The sequence below is a fragment of the Macrobrachium rosenbergii genome, chromosome 12 (genome assembly GCF_040412425.1).
Source record: "Macrobrachium rosenbergii isolate ZJJX-2024 chromosome 12, ASM4041242v1, whole genome shotgun sequence".
Lineage (NCBI taxonomy): Eukaryota > Metazoa > Arthropoda > Malacostraca > Decapoda > Palaemonidae > Macrobrachium > Macrobrachium rosenbergii.
In genome coordinates, this window is record NC_089752.1 from 2,090,501 (window position 1) to 2,109,912 (window position 19,412).

Below are 19,412 nucleotides of genomic sequence, written 5' to 3' on the forward strand. Positions count from 1 at the left end.
ATATATATATATATATATATATATATATATATATATAATGACATTATATGGACAGGAGATATTATGACTAGAGGTCAGATGGAGATTTATAGAGAAATATGACAAGAAATTAGTAACTATCTCCAGATCTACAAATATAGTTATACTTCTATTTTTCCACTCTGCCTAAAGGGAGATTAGACAAACTAACGCATACATCTTTCATGAAGTCTCATTGCATATATATATATATATATATATATATATATATATATATATATATATATATATATATACATATACATATGTATATATATATATATAAATATACATACATTAAGTATATAAAATATGTATATATATATATATATATATATATATATATATATACAGGTGTGTTTATAAATACATGTTCACCTATCTTTAACCGCATGTATATTGTCATATTCAAGAGCCAGACCAAATATTCATATCTATTTATCTACCTATTTATCTGAGTGTGTGAGTGAGTACCTTTTGCATTAATTAGCTGTTTTCTAAAGCTGCCTGGTAACAATTAGTAATTACGAGAGAGAAAAGAATTAACATCATTATGCCTCTAAAAACAATTCTCCGTTCTCCGCTTCACGTGAAATTCAATTATATGTTAATCTACTCGGTTCATGAGAGAGAAGATCATTTTCATCGGAAAATTGCATGAATAGATTGTAGCTGCCCAGATGCGACCAATTACCTCTTTGAAGTGTGAAGAGTATTCTTAGTTCAAAGAGCCATCGGAATTCATAATGCTAGTTTGTCGTGAAATTACATTTTAGTTATTATAGGTATTAGAATGCTTTCACGTATATGTACATACTGTATGTATACATATGTATGTGTGTGTGTATGTATGTCTGTGGGTATGTGTGTGTGAGTTCATATATATATATAGGTAGATAGATAGATAGATAGATATGTATTTATATATATGCATATAAATGTATACTTATATATATATATGTATGCATAACTTAATCACGAAAATATGGAACGTGATGAATATATAAATAATGACAAAATCCTCTAAGGAGAGAGAAACAATCGAGTGCTGCAAGGCCCTTCGACTTGTCGTCCTATATGCTATATAAAGGACGACAAGTCGAAAGGCCTTGCAACACTCCACTGTTTCTCTTTCCTTCCTGCTAAGTAAAGGACGACAAGTCGAAAGACCTTGCTGCAGCACTCCATTGTTTCTCTTTCCTTTGTGGATTTTGTTTATATATATATATATATGTATATGTATATATATATTTAGATATTTATATTTATATTATACAAGTTCTAGTAAACAAAAGTAACACATTTATTCCAGGACGAAAGGTAACCTTCCACTAATTATGAAACAATCTTTCAATTTGTTACACCTCTATTGGTGTGACATCTCTTCCACAAGAAAACAAATTTCGTCAATTAATGTTCCTGTCTCCTTGGGTAGAAGACGCGGAAGCCAATAAAGAAAGTCCTGTCAGATATCCTTTTCGAAGAGAGTAATTGGTAGACTGAAAATAGATGATAATGAAGATAATACAGAAGTCAAGATCTGACGGAACGAGAGGAGAGAGAGAGAGAGAGAGAGATAGGTATTACGAAAAGGGAAGTGGACGAAAACAGAAATGGAGAGAGAGAGAGAGAGAGAGAGAGAGATGGATATTACAGAGGGAAAGTGAACAAAAACAGAAATGGGGGTGAGAGAGAGAGAGAGAGAGAGAGAGAGAGAGGGAGACTGAGACAGAGATGGGTATTACAGAAGGGAAGTGAGCAAAACAAATGGAGAGAGAGAGAGAGAGAGAGAGAGTAAAAAGGGAAGTGAATAAAACAGAAATGGAGAGAGAGAGAGAGAGAGAGAGAGAGAGAGATGGAGTATTGCAAAAGGGAAGTGACCACAGCAGAATGGAGAGAGAGAGAGAGAGAGAGAGAGATGGGTATTACAAAAGGGAAGTGCACAAAAACAGAAATGAGAGAGAGAGAGAGAGAGAGAGAGAGAGAGAGTTTCATATGCTATAGAAGTAACGCAAAAAATTCCAGTGTCTTGAGAGCCTCAAATCCGAAACGAAAGCGAAAAATGAGGAAACTGGAAAAACTCCTCCAAGGACGTGAATCCCAGGTACATTACTGATAATGAGGAGTTATGAGGGACGCGAATGAGAGAAAGAGAGAGAGAGAGAGAGAGAGAGAGAGAGAGAGGAGAGGCCAGGTTAATATCAAAATGGAAAAGTGGTCGTGACGCCTACTAATGAGTGGTGTCAACCTTCATATCTCTGACTCTCTCTCTCTCTCTCTCTCTCTCTCTCTGTAGCTTCTTGGAAGGGGATGACCGGACGTATGGCCGTAGAGGGGAGACGCCATCTTGTCTTAGTCATTTTGGCGCGATTTCTCCTGGGCCTCCAGCCTCAAGCCTTCCCTCCGTCCCAAATATCACCCCACCAGTCCATACACCAGTATCCCCCTCTCCCCCTCTCCCCTTTCCCACCCTCCCCCAGCCCCAAGGGGTGAAGGAGAAATCCAAGGGGCGTCCTAATTCACGATGAAGCCCGCAGGCTGTTCTCTCATTTGCTCCGCGAAGTTCATTATAGAATTTTGATATCGGCTGCTCCCTGACTCTTGCCGCCGCAAAGGCCGGGAAGAAGATAAAAGGCAGATGAAATAGAGGATGAGGAGAAATAAGATAGGAGAAGGAAGAATAGGAAGAGGAGACCCATGTCGATTGTTGCCGGCGCGTTTAATTGCATTTGTGTTGCTGGCATTAAACGCGGTTGCGTTCTCTTTGAAGAGTCTTTGAACCGATGTTTATTGGTTAAATAGGATCTGATTAACCTTGTTTCGCTGCGACGCCTCTGTCCCCGGGCTGGGGCTGTGAAAGGAGCCTAAATGCATTTATCTGGAAATTATTGACAGTAAATATGAAGTAGTGAGGTCTGCGAGGTTCTTGCTAGAGAGATTAATATCTCTGAATATTACTCAAAAGGAAAAACGGATCTTTATAATGGCTATAAAGACAGACACACACATATATTATATATATATATATATATATATATATATATATATATATATATTCAAATTTACATTTTTTCATATGATTTAATCAGTTCAGTTAGAGAGTTCTTCCATGATAGAACTTATATAATGTATGTGTGTGTGTGTATATATATATATATATATATATATATATATATATATATATATATATATATATATATATATATATATATATATATATATATATATATATATATATATATATATATATATATATATATAAGTTCTATCATAGGAATAACTCTCTAAATTGAACTGATTAAATCATGTAAAAAATGTAAATTTGAATTCAGTTCGAAATCTTACTCATAGATATATGTACACCAGTAAGCTCTACGACATAAGTCATACCTCTAAATGATCATCAAGATATGTCAACGAATATATGTATGTATGTATGTGCGTATGCGTACATTCAACAATATGGCATATATTCTCACAGGGCAACTCAAGATAAAAATACAATCGATACATCCAAGCTGACGAAACAAGACATCGTTCATAGAATAGAATAAAATAGAATATAGAATTTAGGCCAAAGACCAAGCATTTGGGACCTATGAGGTCATTCAGCGCTAACACGGAAACTGACAATAAAAAGCTCTGAAAGGTGCAACAGGAGGAAAACCTCAAAGCAGTTGCACTACGAATCAGTTGAGGAAAGTAAGATGGAAGAAAGAGAATATGAACGGAGGTACAGTAAAAGGAACGAAAGGGGTCGCAGCTAGGGGCCTAAGGAAGGCACGCCGCAAAGAACCTTAAGTAATGCTTACAGTGCAACGTATGAGGCGTACTGACGGCACTACCTTCCCACGGAGAAAAAATTATTCTTCACATCCATCTCCTTCTCCTCATCTAGAAAGATTGCTGGATGCCGAATTACGCAAACAGACCAAAGGTTCCCCGACCGAGGCACTTTTGAGAGCGCATTTGCAATTTTGATTTTTCTCGGCCCAAACGCAATCACGGACCAACCTTTGAAAAGACCGAACCTCGTCCTATAAAGCAATAATTAAATGGAACTAGCGTTTCTCAGTAATTGAAAACAAATAATGTACCTCGTGTTATCTTCTCTCTTTTTTTTTTTTATTTCGCCCGGCAACCGTGAGGAGCTTTCGCAATCAACTGGGTAAATAGATTTGCCTCCAAACAGTTTGATTCGGATTGACTCTCGGTGGATCGAGTCCCGAAAAATGCAATGGATTCTGATTAAACTTCTTTTTTTTTTTAATTCGTAAAAGATCCAGTGAGTTGACTTGCTTTTCTTTGTCGGGTTTTTTCTTGTCCTCCTAAACTCGGGAAGATACATCAAAAGCCACAGTTGAGGAAGGAAGGTTTATTCTAGAAATTTGCTGCTAGTTTTGTAAATCGTGTGTTGTAAACATACTTGTTTACTTACATACACTCACATATATATATATATATATATATATATATATATATATATATATATATATATATATATATATATATATATATATATATATGTGTGTGTGTGTGTCTGTGTGGGTATTAGGATAATGTTGTTACCACACGTACAAAAATTATGTCAGTATGTAACTATGTGCGCACGTGTGCATATGTGAATGTATGTATGTATGTATGTATGTATAGTTATGTGTACAGTAAGATTATCCACAAGAACTCGGCACGCAGACAGACATGTCTTTCAATTTTTTTTTTTTTTTTTGGTCATCGAAAAGGCCATGGTTGAGAATGCGATCAAATTCGCTTATGCGCGCGAGCGCGCACGCGCTAGCCTTTGATCTACGGAAATCCTCACGAAAGTATTTGCATTTCAGCGAGTAACCCGAGGCCAAGTCAGCGAGTCTGAATGTCGCTCGTCACCCGATCCGACCCGAGACACCTCGAGAAAGACGCCAGGAATGGCGGACGGACCATTCCGACACCGGAATCCTTTGTAGTACGACACCGCCGCCAGCTACCTTGCTCCTTGCTTTCTTGCTTGCCTCAGCAACTTCAACAGCTTGCAGGAATGACGGGGGTGCTCCAGTCACCTTGCTGCGACATCATTGCAATTATACGGACGGGGAAAATGGCGATGCAATTGCTTCCCTTTTCCAATTATTTTGTTATAAAATTCTTTGACTGGCTGCTCTGCAACGAGACGTCGATTCATAAAACGCTAGTTTGCCTTGTTAACTTGGGAGTGAATGTATGACGCCTTCGCGCTTTGATGAAAGCACCCCGCTGACTCCCTGTGCTTGGCTTTGTTCGCCTTTTTGCTATTGTCTACCTGTTTACGCTTGCATTTTGAGAGAGAGAGAGAGAGAGAGAGAGAGAGAGAGAGAGAGAGAGAGAGAGAGAGAGAGAGAAATCGTCCTGTAAGGGAGAAACGAGTAAATATGTTGAGGAATGATAGATGATTTAATTTATATGACCTGAAAACCTGCGATTTTTTAGTACCATGTTACTCGGTCAAATGCTTGAAGGCTCTAATGTTTCCTTTCATTCCTTTCCTATTGTTTTTGCATATATGAATAAAGAAATAGTAAAATAAGGAATGTGTGTTTTCTTTAAGATTTACCAAGGACAAAGCCCGCAGGGGAGTAGTGCCGTCAGGGCACCTCATGCGATGCACTGTAGGCATTACTTAAAGTTCTTTGCAGAGTGCCTTCGGCCTCTAGCTGCAACCCCTTTCATTCCTTTTACTGTACCTCCGTTTATATCTCTCTTCCGTCCATCTTACTTTGCTCAACCCTCTCTTTACAATCGGTTCAAAGTGCAACTGCTTTGAGGTTTTCCTCTTGTGACACCTTTCAAACCTTTTACTGTCAACTTACGTTTCAGCGCTGAATGACCTCATAGGTTCCAGAGCTTGCTAAATTCTATACGCTGTATATTCTATCAAGGCTAGAAGCAAGTCCTGAAATTATTTTCCTTATTAGATACCTATCAGAGACCAGGAAGTATTTCCCGTAAGGGATCTGTGAGAACAATAAGATTTGATTTTATGAGACAAGTACAAACCGAGCGCGGAAAATTAGCCTGGATTTCTTCGAGACATTTTGCGATCCTAGGATTCAAACGTCCATATAAAGTGCAGGAATTTAGAGAGAGAGATTCCCATGTACAGATGTAATTTGCATACACAGACACGTAAATATTTATGTATATATATGTATGTATATATAGATTTCTGACTCACACCAGGATCGAACCCAGGTCTTTCAATTGAAAGACGAGACCGCTGATTCGATCCTCATGTGAGTCAGAAAATTATTTCTGTTCCACACGGATTGCGTGTTATTATTTCTATATATATATACTGTGTATATATATATATATATATATATATATATATATATATATATATATATATATATATATATATATATACAGAGAGAGAGAGAGAGAGAGAGAGAGAGAGAGAGAGAGTGCACGCAAGGCAGAGGTGAGTGTCAAAACCTTCCAGTTATATCCCTCTCATTTCCCAGTAGGTCCCTTGCTGGACCTCTTGATGACACGCCCTATTAAAAATTTAGGAAATGTCGCACAGGTGACTGGCAGTAGATTAAAGTCTTCCATTGTTACCTGGGAAAATAGAGAGACGAGATGTTGGTGTCTATCCCCTTACGGATGGCAGTTGGCTCAAGTTGCCACGTATCAATTTTTTGTCGGTATTTCGGAACTAGTTAGCGATGCGTCTTCGGTGCTATTTTGTCTTGTTATCTACGCGTGCCCTATTCCGAGGTGCTAGTACTAAATATGGCGGAAGCTCCTTGGGAGGCCGTGTTTAGTACTAGTTCCTAGGGGATTAAGGTATTATGTGCACCCATTTCTAAATCGTGTGGTCGACAAAATATATTAATATGCGATATCTTCGTGCGGCCGTCTACTTTACATTGAACCAGGAATTGCATTAAGCACAGGTGACTCTTAAATAACAAGCTACACACACACACATATATATATATATATGTATATGTATATACAAATATATATATATATATATATATATATATATATATATATATATATATATATATAATATGTGTGTGTGTTGTGGTATTATATGTGTATGTGTGTATATATATATATATATATATATATATATATATATATATATATATATGTATGTATATATATCAAATAGTATTACTTTCAGTATCCCATTTAGTATCAATATTTCGGCTTGTTTCAGTCCTCTTCTATCTCACTATTATAAAATCTTCTGTGAGTCAGTTTAAAAAAAATTCGTTTAGATAAAATCGCGAGAGTCACAGAAACACTTCGTGGAACCCCTAGTAATCGCTAACTCGTGGAATGATTTGTGATACTGAACCTGGCTACTGACGAATTTGGGCAAATTTACGATTTTGATTTTTTCACACAAATGTTTTCGAATGCATTAAACCCCACTGTATAAGGTGGATAGGTCGCGTAGTTCTTGCTACTTCTCAGTGCAAGGTCTGATATGATTGGAATGATAATATAAGTTTTTTAGTTTTCTGTAAAAGAAAACTATTGTGCCGGCTTTGTCTGTCCGTCCGCACTTTATTCTGTCCGCACTTTTTCTGTCTGTCCTCAGATCTTAAAAACTACTGGGGCTAGAAGGCTGCAAATTGGTATGTTGATCATCCACCCTCCAGTCATCAAACATACAGAATGGCAGCCCTCTACCCTTAGTAGTTTTTTATTTTATTTAAGGTTAAAGTTAGCCATACTCGTGCTTCTGGCAACGATATAGGATAAGCCACCACCGGGCAGTGGTTAACGTGTCATGAGCCGCGGCTCATACAACATTATACCGGGCCACCGAAAGATAGATCTATTTTCGGTGGCCTTGATTATACGCTATAGCGGCTGTACGGAAAACTCGATTGCGCCGAAAAATTTTGGGGTAATTTTTTTACTTGATTTTATTTGCTTCAAAACCTTTTAAAATGAAAAAGGGTGATATAGTTGCGTGGTGCAAGTAGGATGTAGCTTCAAACAGAAATTATTTGAAAAAATCATTTGAAACAGTTAGTTGAGATTTGCCATACGGTAAAAATAAAACGGCTAGAGAAAGGAGAAAAAAAAAAGGCTTTTGTGACGCCACACTAAAAAAATAACCTTGGTGTTTAAGACAAAAAGTCTGATATAGTACGTTCTAATATTCTATTCAGAAGCGACATAACCATGAACCAATCTAAAATAACAAATGAAAGATTCCCCCATAATATGAGAGATTTTGTCATATATTTGGAATATAAGACAAAAAATTTAATATACTATGTGCTAATATTCTATTCAGAAGCGACATAAGCATGAACCAATCTAAAATAACAAATGAAAGATTCGCCCAGAATATGAGAAATTTTGTCATATATTTGGAATATAAGACAAAAAATTTAATACACTAGGTGCTAATATTCTATTCAGAAGCGACATAAGCATGAACCAATCTAAAATAACAAATAAAAGATTCCCCCAGAATATGAGAAATTTTGTCATATATTTGGAATGTAAGACAAAAAATTTAATACACTAGGTGCTAATATTCTAATCAGAAGCGGCATACACATGAACCAATCTACAAAAAAACAAATGAAAAATTCTCCCATAATATGAGACATTTTGTCATATATTTGGAATATAAAACAAAAAATTTAATACACTGTGCTCTAATATTCTATTCAGAGGCGACATACACATGAAACTATCTAAAAAAAAAAAATTAAAAATTCTCCAAAAATATGAGAAATTTTGTCATATACATAGAGTATAAGACAAAAAATCTAATACACTGTTTCAGTATTCTATTCAGAAGCGACATACACATGAAACTATCTAAAAAAAAGAAAAATTCGCCAAAAATATGAGAAATTTTGTCATACATTTGGAATGTAAAACAAAAAATTTAATAAACTATGTTCTAATATTCTATTCAGAAGTGACATACACATGAAATGATCTAAAATAAAATTTCGCCAAAAATATGAGAAAATTTGTCATATATTTGGAATGTAAGACAAAAAATTTAATACATTTTCTATTCAGAAGCGACATACACATGAAACTATCTAAAAAAAATGAGAAAATTCACCCCAAAATATGAAAAATTTTGCCATATATTTGGAATTTTAATGATAAGCGAGAGAGCTCCGGGTAACGAGACAGTTTTCACCTAGGGATTTTTCGAAGAAGTATCCTTAATTGGCAGCTGAAAAAAAAAATAAGCCACCTCCCGAACCCATAATTGATGCCTGCAAAGTATAAACATCTGAAACGGCAGAGAGAAGTCTTGAAAGCACTTCGAACCTCAAAAGCCTCCTTCCAGTAGAAGAAGAAGAAGAAGAAGCGTCTTGTCCCCTTTGAAGTATTTGGCGGCTGGGGTTTATAAACCATCTTTGCAGCGGCTCTCCACGCCACCTGAATAGGGCGATCTTTAATGCCTTCTAATGAAGCTGCCACTGGAACGAAACTGTTCAAATCTGCCCATTCTGCCACCATGACCGTCTCAAGTTAGTTTGGAGAAGCGCAGCGCAAGCTTCTCGAATCTTCGTTTTATATCGCCATATTTTTCGTCTCTTGCTTCTCCGTCTCTCTTTTGAAGATTTCTTATTGCAAAAGAGTAAGGAAAGAAAAAACAAAAAAACAGAAAAAAAAGCCGCGTAATTGGGCTTTGCCTTGAAAGGGTAGAATAACAAGATCTGAAGCGAATTCGATGAAAAGAAAGCGGTCACTTTTATGGGGCAAAATAAAGATCTCATTTGTGATTCACCGAGGTTGTGACCTTTGAATTTTGAGAGGAAAGAAAACAAGGTCGGGACATGTTCAAATTATCCCTTCTTTTTTCTGCTCTTTTCTTTAATGTTCTGTTTTCTTTATAGCAATCTTTCAGTTCGAGTTGCATTGCATATAGAACTGCATATAGAATTTAGGCCAAAGGCCAAGCACTGGGGCCTATTAGGTCATCCGGCGCTGAAACGGAAACTGACAGTAAAAGGTTTGAAAGCTGTAACAGAAGGGAAACCTCTCCTAACAATTGAATGAATTGTTAGGAGATGGTTGAGGAAAGTAAGATGGACGAAAGAGACTATGAAAGGAGGTACAGTAAAAAGAACGAAAGGGGTTGCAGCTAGGGGCCTAAGGAAAGCACGCTGCAGAGAACTTAAGTAATGCCTACAGTGCACCGCGCGAGGTGCACTGACGGCACTACCCCGCTACGGGGCTGTCAGTTTGAGTGCCCCTATACTTATCTATCCTAGGTAAACAAGGAATATGGAAATTTCTTGGCTACACAGGAAAGAAATATTATTGTCTGCCGGATTAACTAAACATAGGCATTAAGCAGTGACAACATATTTGTCTAAGGCTCTTTTCTCAGCTTTTCAGTCAATTTGGACGTCCAAATGACTGGGAAATTACAAAAACAAGCTTTAGTTCATAGTGATTAGATTAGAAAGAGCATAACTGAATCTGCTATACCATTTTGCAAGGGGTTTCCCGGGAAGCTTTGGAACCTGAATGACCTAATTACCTTTAAATTTGAGAAGGGAGACATAAGTATCACGTATAATGTATATTTATTTCTAAATAGCCAAACATACTGGCGTTACCCTCTCTACCAAAATCCCATTACAAGGGGCGGATGGTGTACCAAACTCCGTGCCCACGCACAGTGCGGCCAGTAAGAGAGAGAGAGAGAGAGAGAGAGAGAGAGAGAGAGAGAGAGAGAGAGGAGAGAGAATTTCGATTTTGAAACTGAATGTGAGAAATAATGTTACAACTGGATGTGCACAAATGAGACTGCTTCATTATTGAACATATAATGAAGAATTCCAACATCGCTGTTTAATTATCTTAATTATCATTGCGTTAATTATCTTCGCTACTGTCATTACCTATTGTTTTGACTTTGGCGATTCTTTGCACTCTCTGGCCTGTAAATTCACTTCCTTCGACTTCTAGAACTGTATCAAATACGCTTTTATTCAGTCTCATTTATGATGATTATGGTTCAGTATTATTATTATTATTATTATTATTATTATTATTATTATTATTATTATTATTATTATTATTATTTATTATTATTCAGTAGATGAAACCTTGTCATATGGAACAAGTCCACCCAAGGGACCACTGACTTGAAATTCAAGCATCCAAAGAATATTAGGAAGAAGAGGAGGTAAAGGGAAATATAAAAAAGAAGAGATCTCACTTATTAAAAAGGGGAAAAATACATTAATAAATAACTAAGAATATATTAAAATGCAAGCAGACTACGGCAGTAGAAAGAGAATATAATGAAATTATCAGGATCTGGCTGGAATATAAGCATTTACCGTAGACCAGCGAATTATTTCCAGATAAGCTGAAATAATAATAAGATGGAAAACTAGGAAACAAACCAAATCATGGTTCTCGATGGCACAGAAACGCCAGTCAGCTTCAACCCGGAGGATGAGGGGGAGAAGGACGTGCAAAAAAATCCTACATTTTTCAAGGTCAAGAACAATAAATTATCGATTCGGCGGCTTCCATCTTCTCCCCCTTAAATCCCCACGAGGAATTGGCTCCTGCGAAATCTGGGGAGGCCTTATTCTGAACTTTTTTTTTTTTTTGTCTGATCTCATGTGCTCCTTTTTTTGTTACTTTTTCTTTCGTATCTACTCTGGACTTTTATTTTTGTCTGCTCTTATGTGCTCATTTTTCTGACCTTTTCTTTTGCATGTTGTGTAAACTCGTGATTTCCTCATAGGAATCTCTTAACTCTACTTCGTTAAATGAAAATAGGATTTGAGGAATGCATTGCATTAATTTTTTTAATGCATGTCTTCAAGTTTCGTAGTTTTATTCATAATTTGAGAGAATCAGCGTCAGTGGTATGAAATATTATTATATGCTCGTTTTTCTTACCTTTTAGTTTTCTGTAAAAGAAAACTGTTGTGCCGGCTTTGTCTGTTCGTCCGCACTTTATTCTGTCCGCATTTTTTCTGCCGACACTTTTTCTGTCCGCCCTCGGATCTTAAAAACTACTAAGGCTAGAGGGTTGCAAATTGCTATGTTGATCATCCACCCTCCAATCATCAAACATTCCAAATTGCAGCCCTCTAGCCTCAGTAGTTTTTAGCTTATTTAAGGTTAAATTTAGCCAAGTTGTGCGTCTCGCAACAATATAGGACAGGCCACCACCGGCCCGCGGTTAAAGTTTCATGGGCCGCTGCTCATACAGCACTATACCAAGACCACCGAAATGCAGATCTATTTTCGGTGGCCTCGATTATACGCTGTAGCGGCTGTACAGAAAACTCGATTGTGCCAAAGAATCTTCGGCTAATTTTTTACTTGTTTTGTATAATGTTAACTCATGAATTCTTAAGAAAGAATCTTTTAAATCTACTTCACTAAATGAATACAGAATTTAAGACGCATTACATTCACTTTTGTAGTTTTATTTACAATTCTAGAGAATCAGTGCCTGTGATATAAAATATCATTAGCTATACATATCCAGATTCCACCTAGCATAACTCGTTGTCTTTCATTCACATTAAAGTCGATGAATGAACGAGTGAATCTATTGTGAGGTCTGTCTAAAATTCGTGACCTTTGTCCATTATCTCGATTAACCGTTCTTTCTTCAGCACCGTAAAATTATAGTTTTCTTTCCTGCTGTAATATTGAAATAATAACGACCCCGTCCTCCCGTTTTTCATTCATGAAAGCAAGTTAGAGTCTCTAGGCTAATTTAGAATAGATTATTATTATTATTATTATTATTATTATTATTATTATTATTATTCCAGAAGGTGTAACCTATTCATGTGGATCAGGCCCACAAAGGGTCCATTGGCTCTAAATTCAAGCTTCCAAAGAATGTTGGCTTCAGCCTCCCACCGCAGACCCCACGCTGCAGCAGTAACTGATCATGATACAGAGCAAGTGATCTTTCGTCGCCCTGGCGGAGACGCGAATGGATTATGAAAGAGAAATTGAGAGTTGAAAGGTTTGAGAGGTGTAACAGGAGGAAAACCTCAAAGCAGTTACACGATGAAACAATTGTTAGGAGAGGGGGGATAGCAAGATAGAAGAAAGATAATATGGATGGAGGTACAGTAAAAGGAATGAAAGGGGTTGCAGCTACGGGCCTAAGGGACGCTGCAAAAAACATTAAGTAGTACCTTATGCGTGGAGGTAGAGTCATAGGAATGAAAGGGGTTGCAGCTAGGGCCCTAAGGGACGCTGCAAAAAGCATTAAGCAGCGCCTACAGTGCACCGTGTGAGGTGCACTGGCAGCACTACCCCTCTACGGTGTCTAGGCTAATTTAAACAGCAACCGCGGTAGGCAAAGTTTACACAATACTTATGATCGGCTGCTTCCATCTCGCCGGCTGACTGACAGCTCGGGAGAGCCCCTCTTCAAAAGCGTCCGTCAAGGAGTTTGTACAAGCTCTTGTGTCCTCGAGTGCTAATTAGTTGTTAACCGAAGGCACTCCAACCTTTCCCCCAAAACAATAGCTCGCGCTTCTTTTCGGCGCCTGTCATCCTTTTTAGACTCGACGTGACGAGGCGGGGGCGGGGGCGGGGCCGTGGGGGATGCGTTGCGGTATATTTTATGAACACGTTCTTCATTAGTTAGAGACCTGAAGAAGGCTTTTGGCATGCAAAGGGATTGACGTTAACTGATGAAGCAAATGAAAAGCAGGGAATGGTGGGTAGATGTGCACGCGCGTTTGTGCCTGTGTTTGTGTGTGTGTGTGTGTGTGTGTGTGAGAGAGAGAGAGAGAGAGAGAGGGAGAGAGTAAAGGTTTTCTTCATTATTTTATCTTGTTATTGTTTTGCTTGCTTGAACATTTCCATAATTAGCTTTGATCTGTTTAAAATCTATTACCTTCAGTGGTCATTAGAAGCAACTTCTTCCTTTCTGTTGGATTCAAAGACTAAGGTGAGTATTACTGAAGGTGAAATTAGTCGTTATTGCAACCAAGCCATCCATCTTCTTCTAAAATTCTTTATTCAAGAACTGAACTCCCTATTGTTGAGCGAAATAATGCAATTTAACAATCAAACATATTTTTGCTTCAAATCTCCAGGTGAGGTGATACTTAAATGTCCTATTTTTTTTTAAATACTATTTTCTAGAGGCTTCGATGGAGCTAGTCTTAGCCTTGATTCAAGATATTTTCAGCCGTAAAAAAATTATTGACTAAAATCTAATTGATATCAAGTATAATCTGTTGTGCAACTTTAAAAAGCACTTTTTCTGTCCGCACATTTTTCTGTCCGCACTTTTTCTGTCCGGCCTCAGATCTTAAAAACGACTATGGCTAGAGGGCTGCAAATTGCTATGTTGATCATCCATCCTCCAATCACCGAATATACCAAATTGCAGTCCTCTAGCCTCAGTAGTTTTTATTTCATTTAAGGTTAAATTTAGCCATAATCGTGCGTCTGACAACGATAAAGAATAGGCCACCACCGAGCCGTGGTTAAAGAGTCATGGGCCGCGGCTCATATAGCATTATGCTGAGACCACCGAAAGATAGAGCTGTTTTCGGTGGCCTTTATTATACGCTATAGCGGTTGTACTGAAAACTCGATTGCGCCGAAGAAACTTCGACGTATTGTTTACTTGCATTTTTTTTTAAAGCATTAAGCAAACCGGCACTATTTCTTAAAAGACTAAATATCTTCAGCCGAAATAAAATCAACGCAGTCTTTCACATACAAAAACAAGTCGAAACTTTTATTCAAAAAAAGAACGAAAAGCTACTTTTATTTTTTTTTCTTCAGAACTGTTCCAGTTATTTTTTAAAAGCTGCCTTTTATTTAATCGCATTTGGTCTAATTTCTCTTTCACCTACTACAGTTCCTTTCTCTAAACATTTTTATTTGTATACACTTTCGCTCTTCACCTCATCTTAATTTCTGGCTCCAGCGATTGCTGTCACAGCATTTATTTATTTTTCGTCTCTCGGACCTGACAAAAAAAAAAAAAAAAACCACGTAATAGTTTTCACTTCATAATTCTGTACCTCGGTTTTACTTGGCAATGGTTGCTGCATTTTATTTTTATTTTATGTGTGTATTTTTTTATCCGTTTCCTAGATTCAAATAATTCTAGAACATTCTGCTATTTCATGAAGATTGAAAATATGAATTCTACTCAGTGTATTTTTTTCTTTAAAAAATGTTCTTTTCCGTTTTTTTTTTAAATGATATCTAATAACATAGACTACAAGAGTTTAGCGAAATGTTAAGTTGAGAATAAACTTAAAATATGGAAAGGTACAATATGTCTTATTAGCTTTGCCCTAAAATGGTACAAGACTCATTCTATTTATTTAGAGATTTTTTTTTTTCCTAGTTTAAGAGTCCTTCAACCCTTCCACTTAACAGACCAGCCTGAGTGAAGGGAAATTGTTTTCAACACACCACCAAAACGCTTCGCTTTTTCCGGGGGTCTGTAGAGAAGTTGAAATTGTGCCATCAGAGACCATAAAGTTGGTGGAATTGTCAGACTCTCGAGTGTTATTTTCCCGATTGCAGATTGGAGATCGTAGTATATTCTCCCGAAAGAAAACGGGTTTTAAGAGTTGTTCCACATATCCAAGTTTCGATCCCTAGCCGCAGACTCAACGCATGGCTACAACGCTCAGATCCAGCGGTTAGATTTATCGCGATAGTTCCGACTCGTGTGGCTTGCTCTACGATTTATCTTGGCAGTTCTAGCGTTTGCTTACGTCACGGCCTTAACTTGCTCCTGCCCCGTAGGGGGGGTAGCGCCTTCAGTGCACCTCTTGCGGTGTTCTTCATTGGACGGGTCGGTATCGTTCTCGACTAGCACTCTGCTGGGCCTGTGTTCCATTCTCATAGGTCCCAGCTATTGGCCTTTGGCCTAAATTCTATAGTCAATTCAATTCAACTAAATGAAAGATACATCTTCACGCAGTAGTTATGCTACTTTTGACTGTTATTGCAACCAGATTAATTCAAATATAAATTAAACTAAATATGAAAAGATTTTTCCGTCTTCGTACACGTTTATGAGACTGAGAAGATTTAAGCTTTAAAACATAGTAAGACTGGAGCATTAATATACGTAGTACACGCGCGCAGCAAGTGTATTTACACTTGAAAGTTATAAAAATGCCTGATTCCAAATGCAAATAAAGTGCACACGCACACACACACAAGTGTATATAAATATATATATATATATATATATATATATATATATATATATATATATATATATATATATATATATATATATATATATATATATATATATATATATATATATACTCGTATATATATAATCAACACACAATCACGTCTGGAACAGGAATAAATTTCTGACACGCATCAGGATCGATCCCAGGTCTTTCAGGGAAAGATGAGACCGCTGCCAACCACGCCGCACAAGTCATAAAAAGGAGGGTACTTAGGTTCCAACTTCTTTTACGACTTGTGTGGCTTGGTCTCGTCTTTCACTTGAAAGACCTGGAGTTCGATCCTGATGTGAGTCAAAAATTTATATATATATATATATATATATATATATATATATATATATATATATATATTTATGTATATATACTGTATATATACATACATATACATACATACATAAGGTTAGAGATGATATTGTACGCGATCCAATGACATCACTGTTTTCGGGAAGTTGCCCCACAAAAACTCATTCCTCTGTAGTGAGATTATCAGCGATTTCCTTTGCGCTGTCCCAAACATTCCTCTGGAAATGAAGGCAGAGCGACTTACCTGTTGAGGGCAGCAGAATTGACTGAGGACACGAAGACGAAGGCTGCAATAAGGGAAACGAACACCAGAGCCGAGTTGTTCATGAGGCTTGTACCTAAAAAAAAAGAGAGAGAGAAAAATTGAGTTAGACTTTATTAAAACAGGGCGTTAGATTAAACAGCTTTGAACCTAGAGAATAGTATCATTATGGTTTTACCTTCTTTTTTTGGGGGAAGGCATTAAACACTTAATGATGTTACTTTTGCAAATCTTCAGATTATTGCATGATTTGTACTGAAACATACTTTCCTTAAAGTACTTCCTTTCATATTTGCAGAGATATGCATGAATATAACTCTTCTGTTCTCTTACGTAATGTAACAGTTGTGTTATTGTCCTGCATTTCTAACTGGAATAGGAATGGAGTATAGAGTCTGGGCCAAAGGCCAAGCACTGAAACCTAAGAGGTCATTCAGCGCTGGAAAGGAAATTGAGAGTCAAAGGTTTGAAAGGTGTAACAGGAGGAAAACCTCAAAGCAGTTGCACTATGAAATAATTGTTAGGAGAGGGAGGAAAGCAAGATGGGAGAAAGGTAATATGAATGGAGGTGCAGTAAAGGGAATGAAAGAGGTTGCAGCCTACAGTGCAGCCTGTATTTCTAAAACTGGATTTAGAAATTTGTTATGGTACATGTCGCTGGATAATATCTCTATATTGCTAACCAACTCTTCACTAAAACGTAACTTGCGTAATGTAATTTTATTCCGAATATCGTTTAGGTGTACTAACGCATAACTGTTATTATGGAATGAATTCCCATCGCATACCCTGAGAACTTCAGGTTTTCCGATTATTAATTCCAAAAAGACAGATGAGTGTCAATCCCCAGGTGGGTGGCAGGAAGGGGTTGCTCTGTATAATGATCAGTTACTGCTGCAGTGTCGGGTCTGTGGTGGGAGGTTGAAACCAACATTCGATGGAAGCTTGAATTTCAAGTCAGTGGCCCCTTTGGTGTGCTTGTTCCTTGTGAGTAGGTTTCATCTACCGAAATAATAATAATAATAATAATAATAATAATAATAATAATAATAATAATAATAATAATAATAATAATAATAATTAAAATGTGAATTATGAATTAATTTAGAAAGGAATCAGTATACAGACATTTGTAAATGGCCTGACAATCTTCATCCGATTTCGTCATTTTGCGAAGCATTTGGTTGTAAGCTTCCGTTAGATAATTTTACATATATTGGAAATGCAACGACTCTGTTGCATAAGACAATTATTACGTATATATATATATATATATATATATATATATATATATATTGTACATATATATATATATATATATATATATATATATATATATATATAAATTATATATAAACGATTCTCAGTATCTAAAACCAGACGAACTTTATTTGAGATCATTCAGTGCCTTCAACAACAGCAACTTGATGACGAAGCGCCATTCAGTGCTTCTCTTCTTCATATAAAAAGAATAAAAACAGCATTAAAAGCATGTGGCTGCGTTGGGGGAACTTGGCAATAATTAACAGAGTGACGCAGTCTGTATGAACCTTCCCAGACCATTTTGATATATACGTCCGGTGTTTCCCAGCGCCTACCTGCCACCAGTCGGAGTCTGCTGTACTGCCCTGCATGGGCCAAGTAATTTCATTCTGCAAATGAATTCCTCTACAGGGTAAATGGTCTAATTTAAACGGCCCCGTTCGGAGAATACTTGCCGATTTTACCTCCAATAGTCGTCAGGGTGAATCGTTAACAGTGATTTCTAAATTGCAGGAAGAATGGAGCTTAAAAAATAGCGAATTATACAGATACTTTGTCTCCGTGGCACTCGTGTGGTGCACTGTAGGCATTCCTTTAGGTTCTATGCAGCGTTACTTCTGCACATAGCTGCATCCTCTCTCAATTCTTTTTACTGTACCTCCATTCATAGTCTCTTTCTTCCATCTGACTTTCCATCCTCTCCTAACAATTGTTTTATAGTGCAACTGCGAGGTTTTCCTCTTGTTACACCTTTCAAACCTTTTACTGTCAATTTCGCTTTCAGCGCTGAATGACATCATAGGTCCCAGCGCTTGGCGTTTGGCCTAAAATTTATATACCAGCTATATTTCAGTACAGACACTTTGTGCACTGAAAAACATCAAGTGTAAAGTTCAATCTTTAAACAAACAGAGAAGAAGGTAAAGAAATAAATATAGGTTAATCACTTTTACCAGTGCAAAGTATATTATGCTTCAAAATGAATAATATCTCCCTTTCTTATCATTTTCTGTTTATCCTTAAACTCTCTCATGTCTTCCTTCTTTCATTTTCATCCATTCCGTGCACCTTGACTTCTCCTCTCTCTCTCTCTCTCTTTTATTTCCTCTAACTAACCTTCTCTGTTGTCTCTTCTTCAATATCGCTTAATTCCTCTTTCTCGTGAGTGTATTTTCTTTCCGTTTTATTCCTACAGCTTTCTATAGAACAGTCAGTTTCCCAGTTTTCTTTCTATTCCATTCCGTTTATAATCCACTCCCATCTCTGTCCCATCTCTTACTTCTCACTTCCTCCTCCGCCACCCCATATCCTTCCCCCCCACTTCATTTCCTCGT

At 37.1% G+C, this 19,412-nt stretch overlaps 1 protein-coding gene across 2 annotated transcripts in view; it reads right to left on the reverse strand.

Moving 5' to 3' along the window:
• Window positions 1-19,412, reverse strand: part of Dh31 (diuretic hormone class 2) — a 200,761-nt gene that overhangs the window by 11,638 nt on the left and 169,711 nt on the right. For both annotated transcript variants that reach the window (XM_067113304.1, XM_067113305.1), the window contains exon 2: window positions 16,798-16,891. In XM_067113304.1, the coding sequence (XP_066969405.1) occupies window positions 16,798-16,880 (83 nt within the window). In that variant the 5' untranslated portion in view covers window positions 16,881-16,891. The remainder of the gene's footprint in view (window positions 1-16,797; window positions 16,892-19,412) is intronic.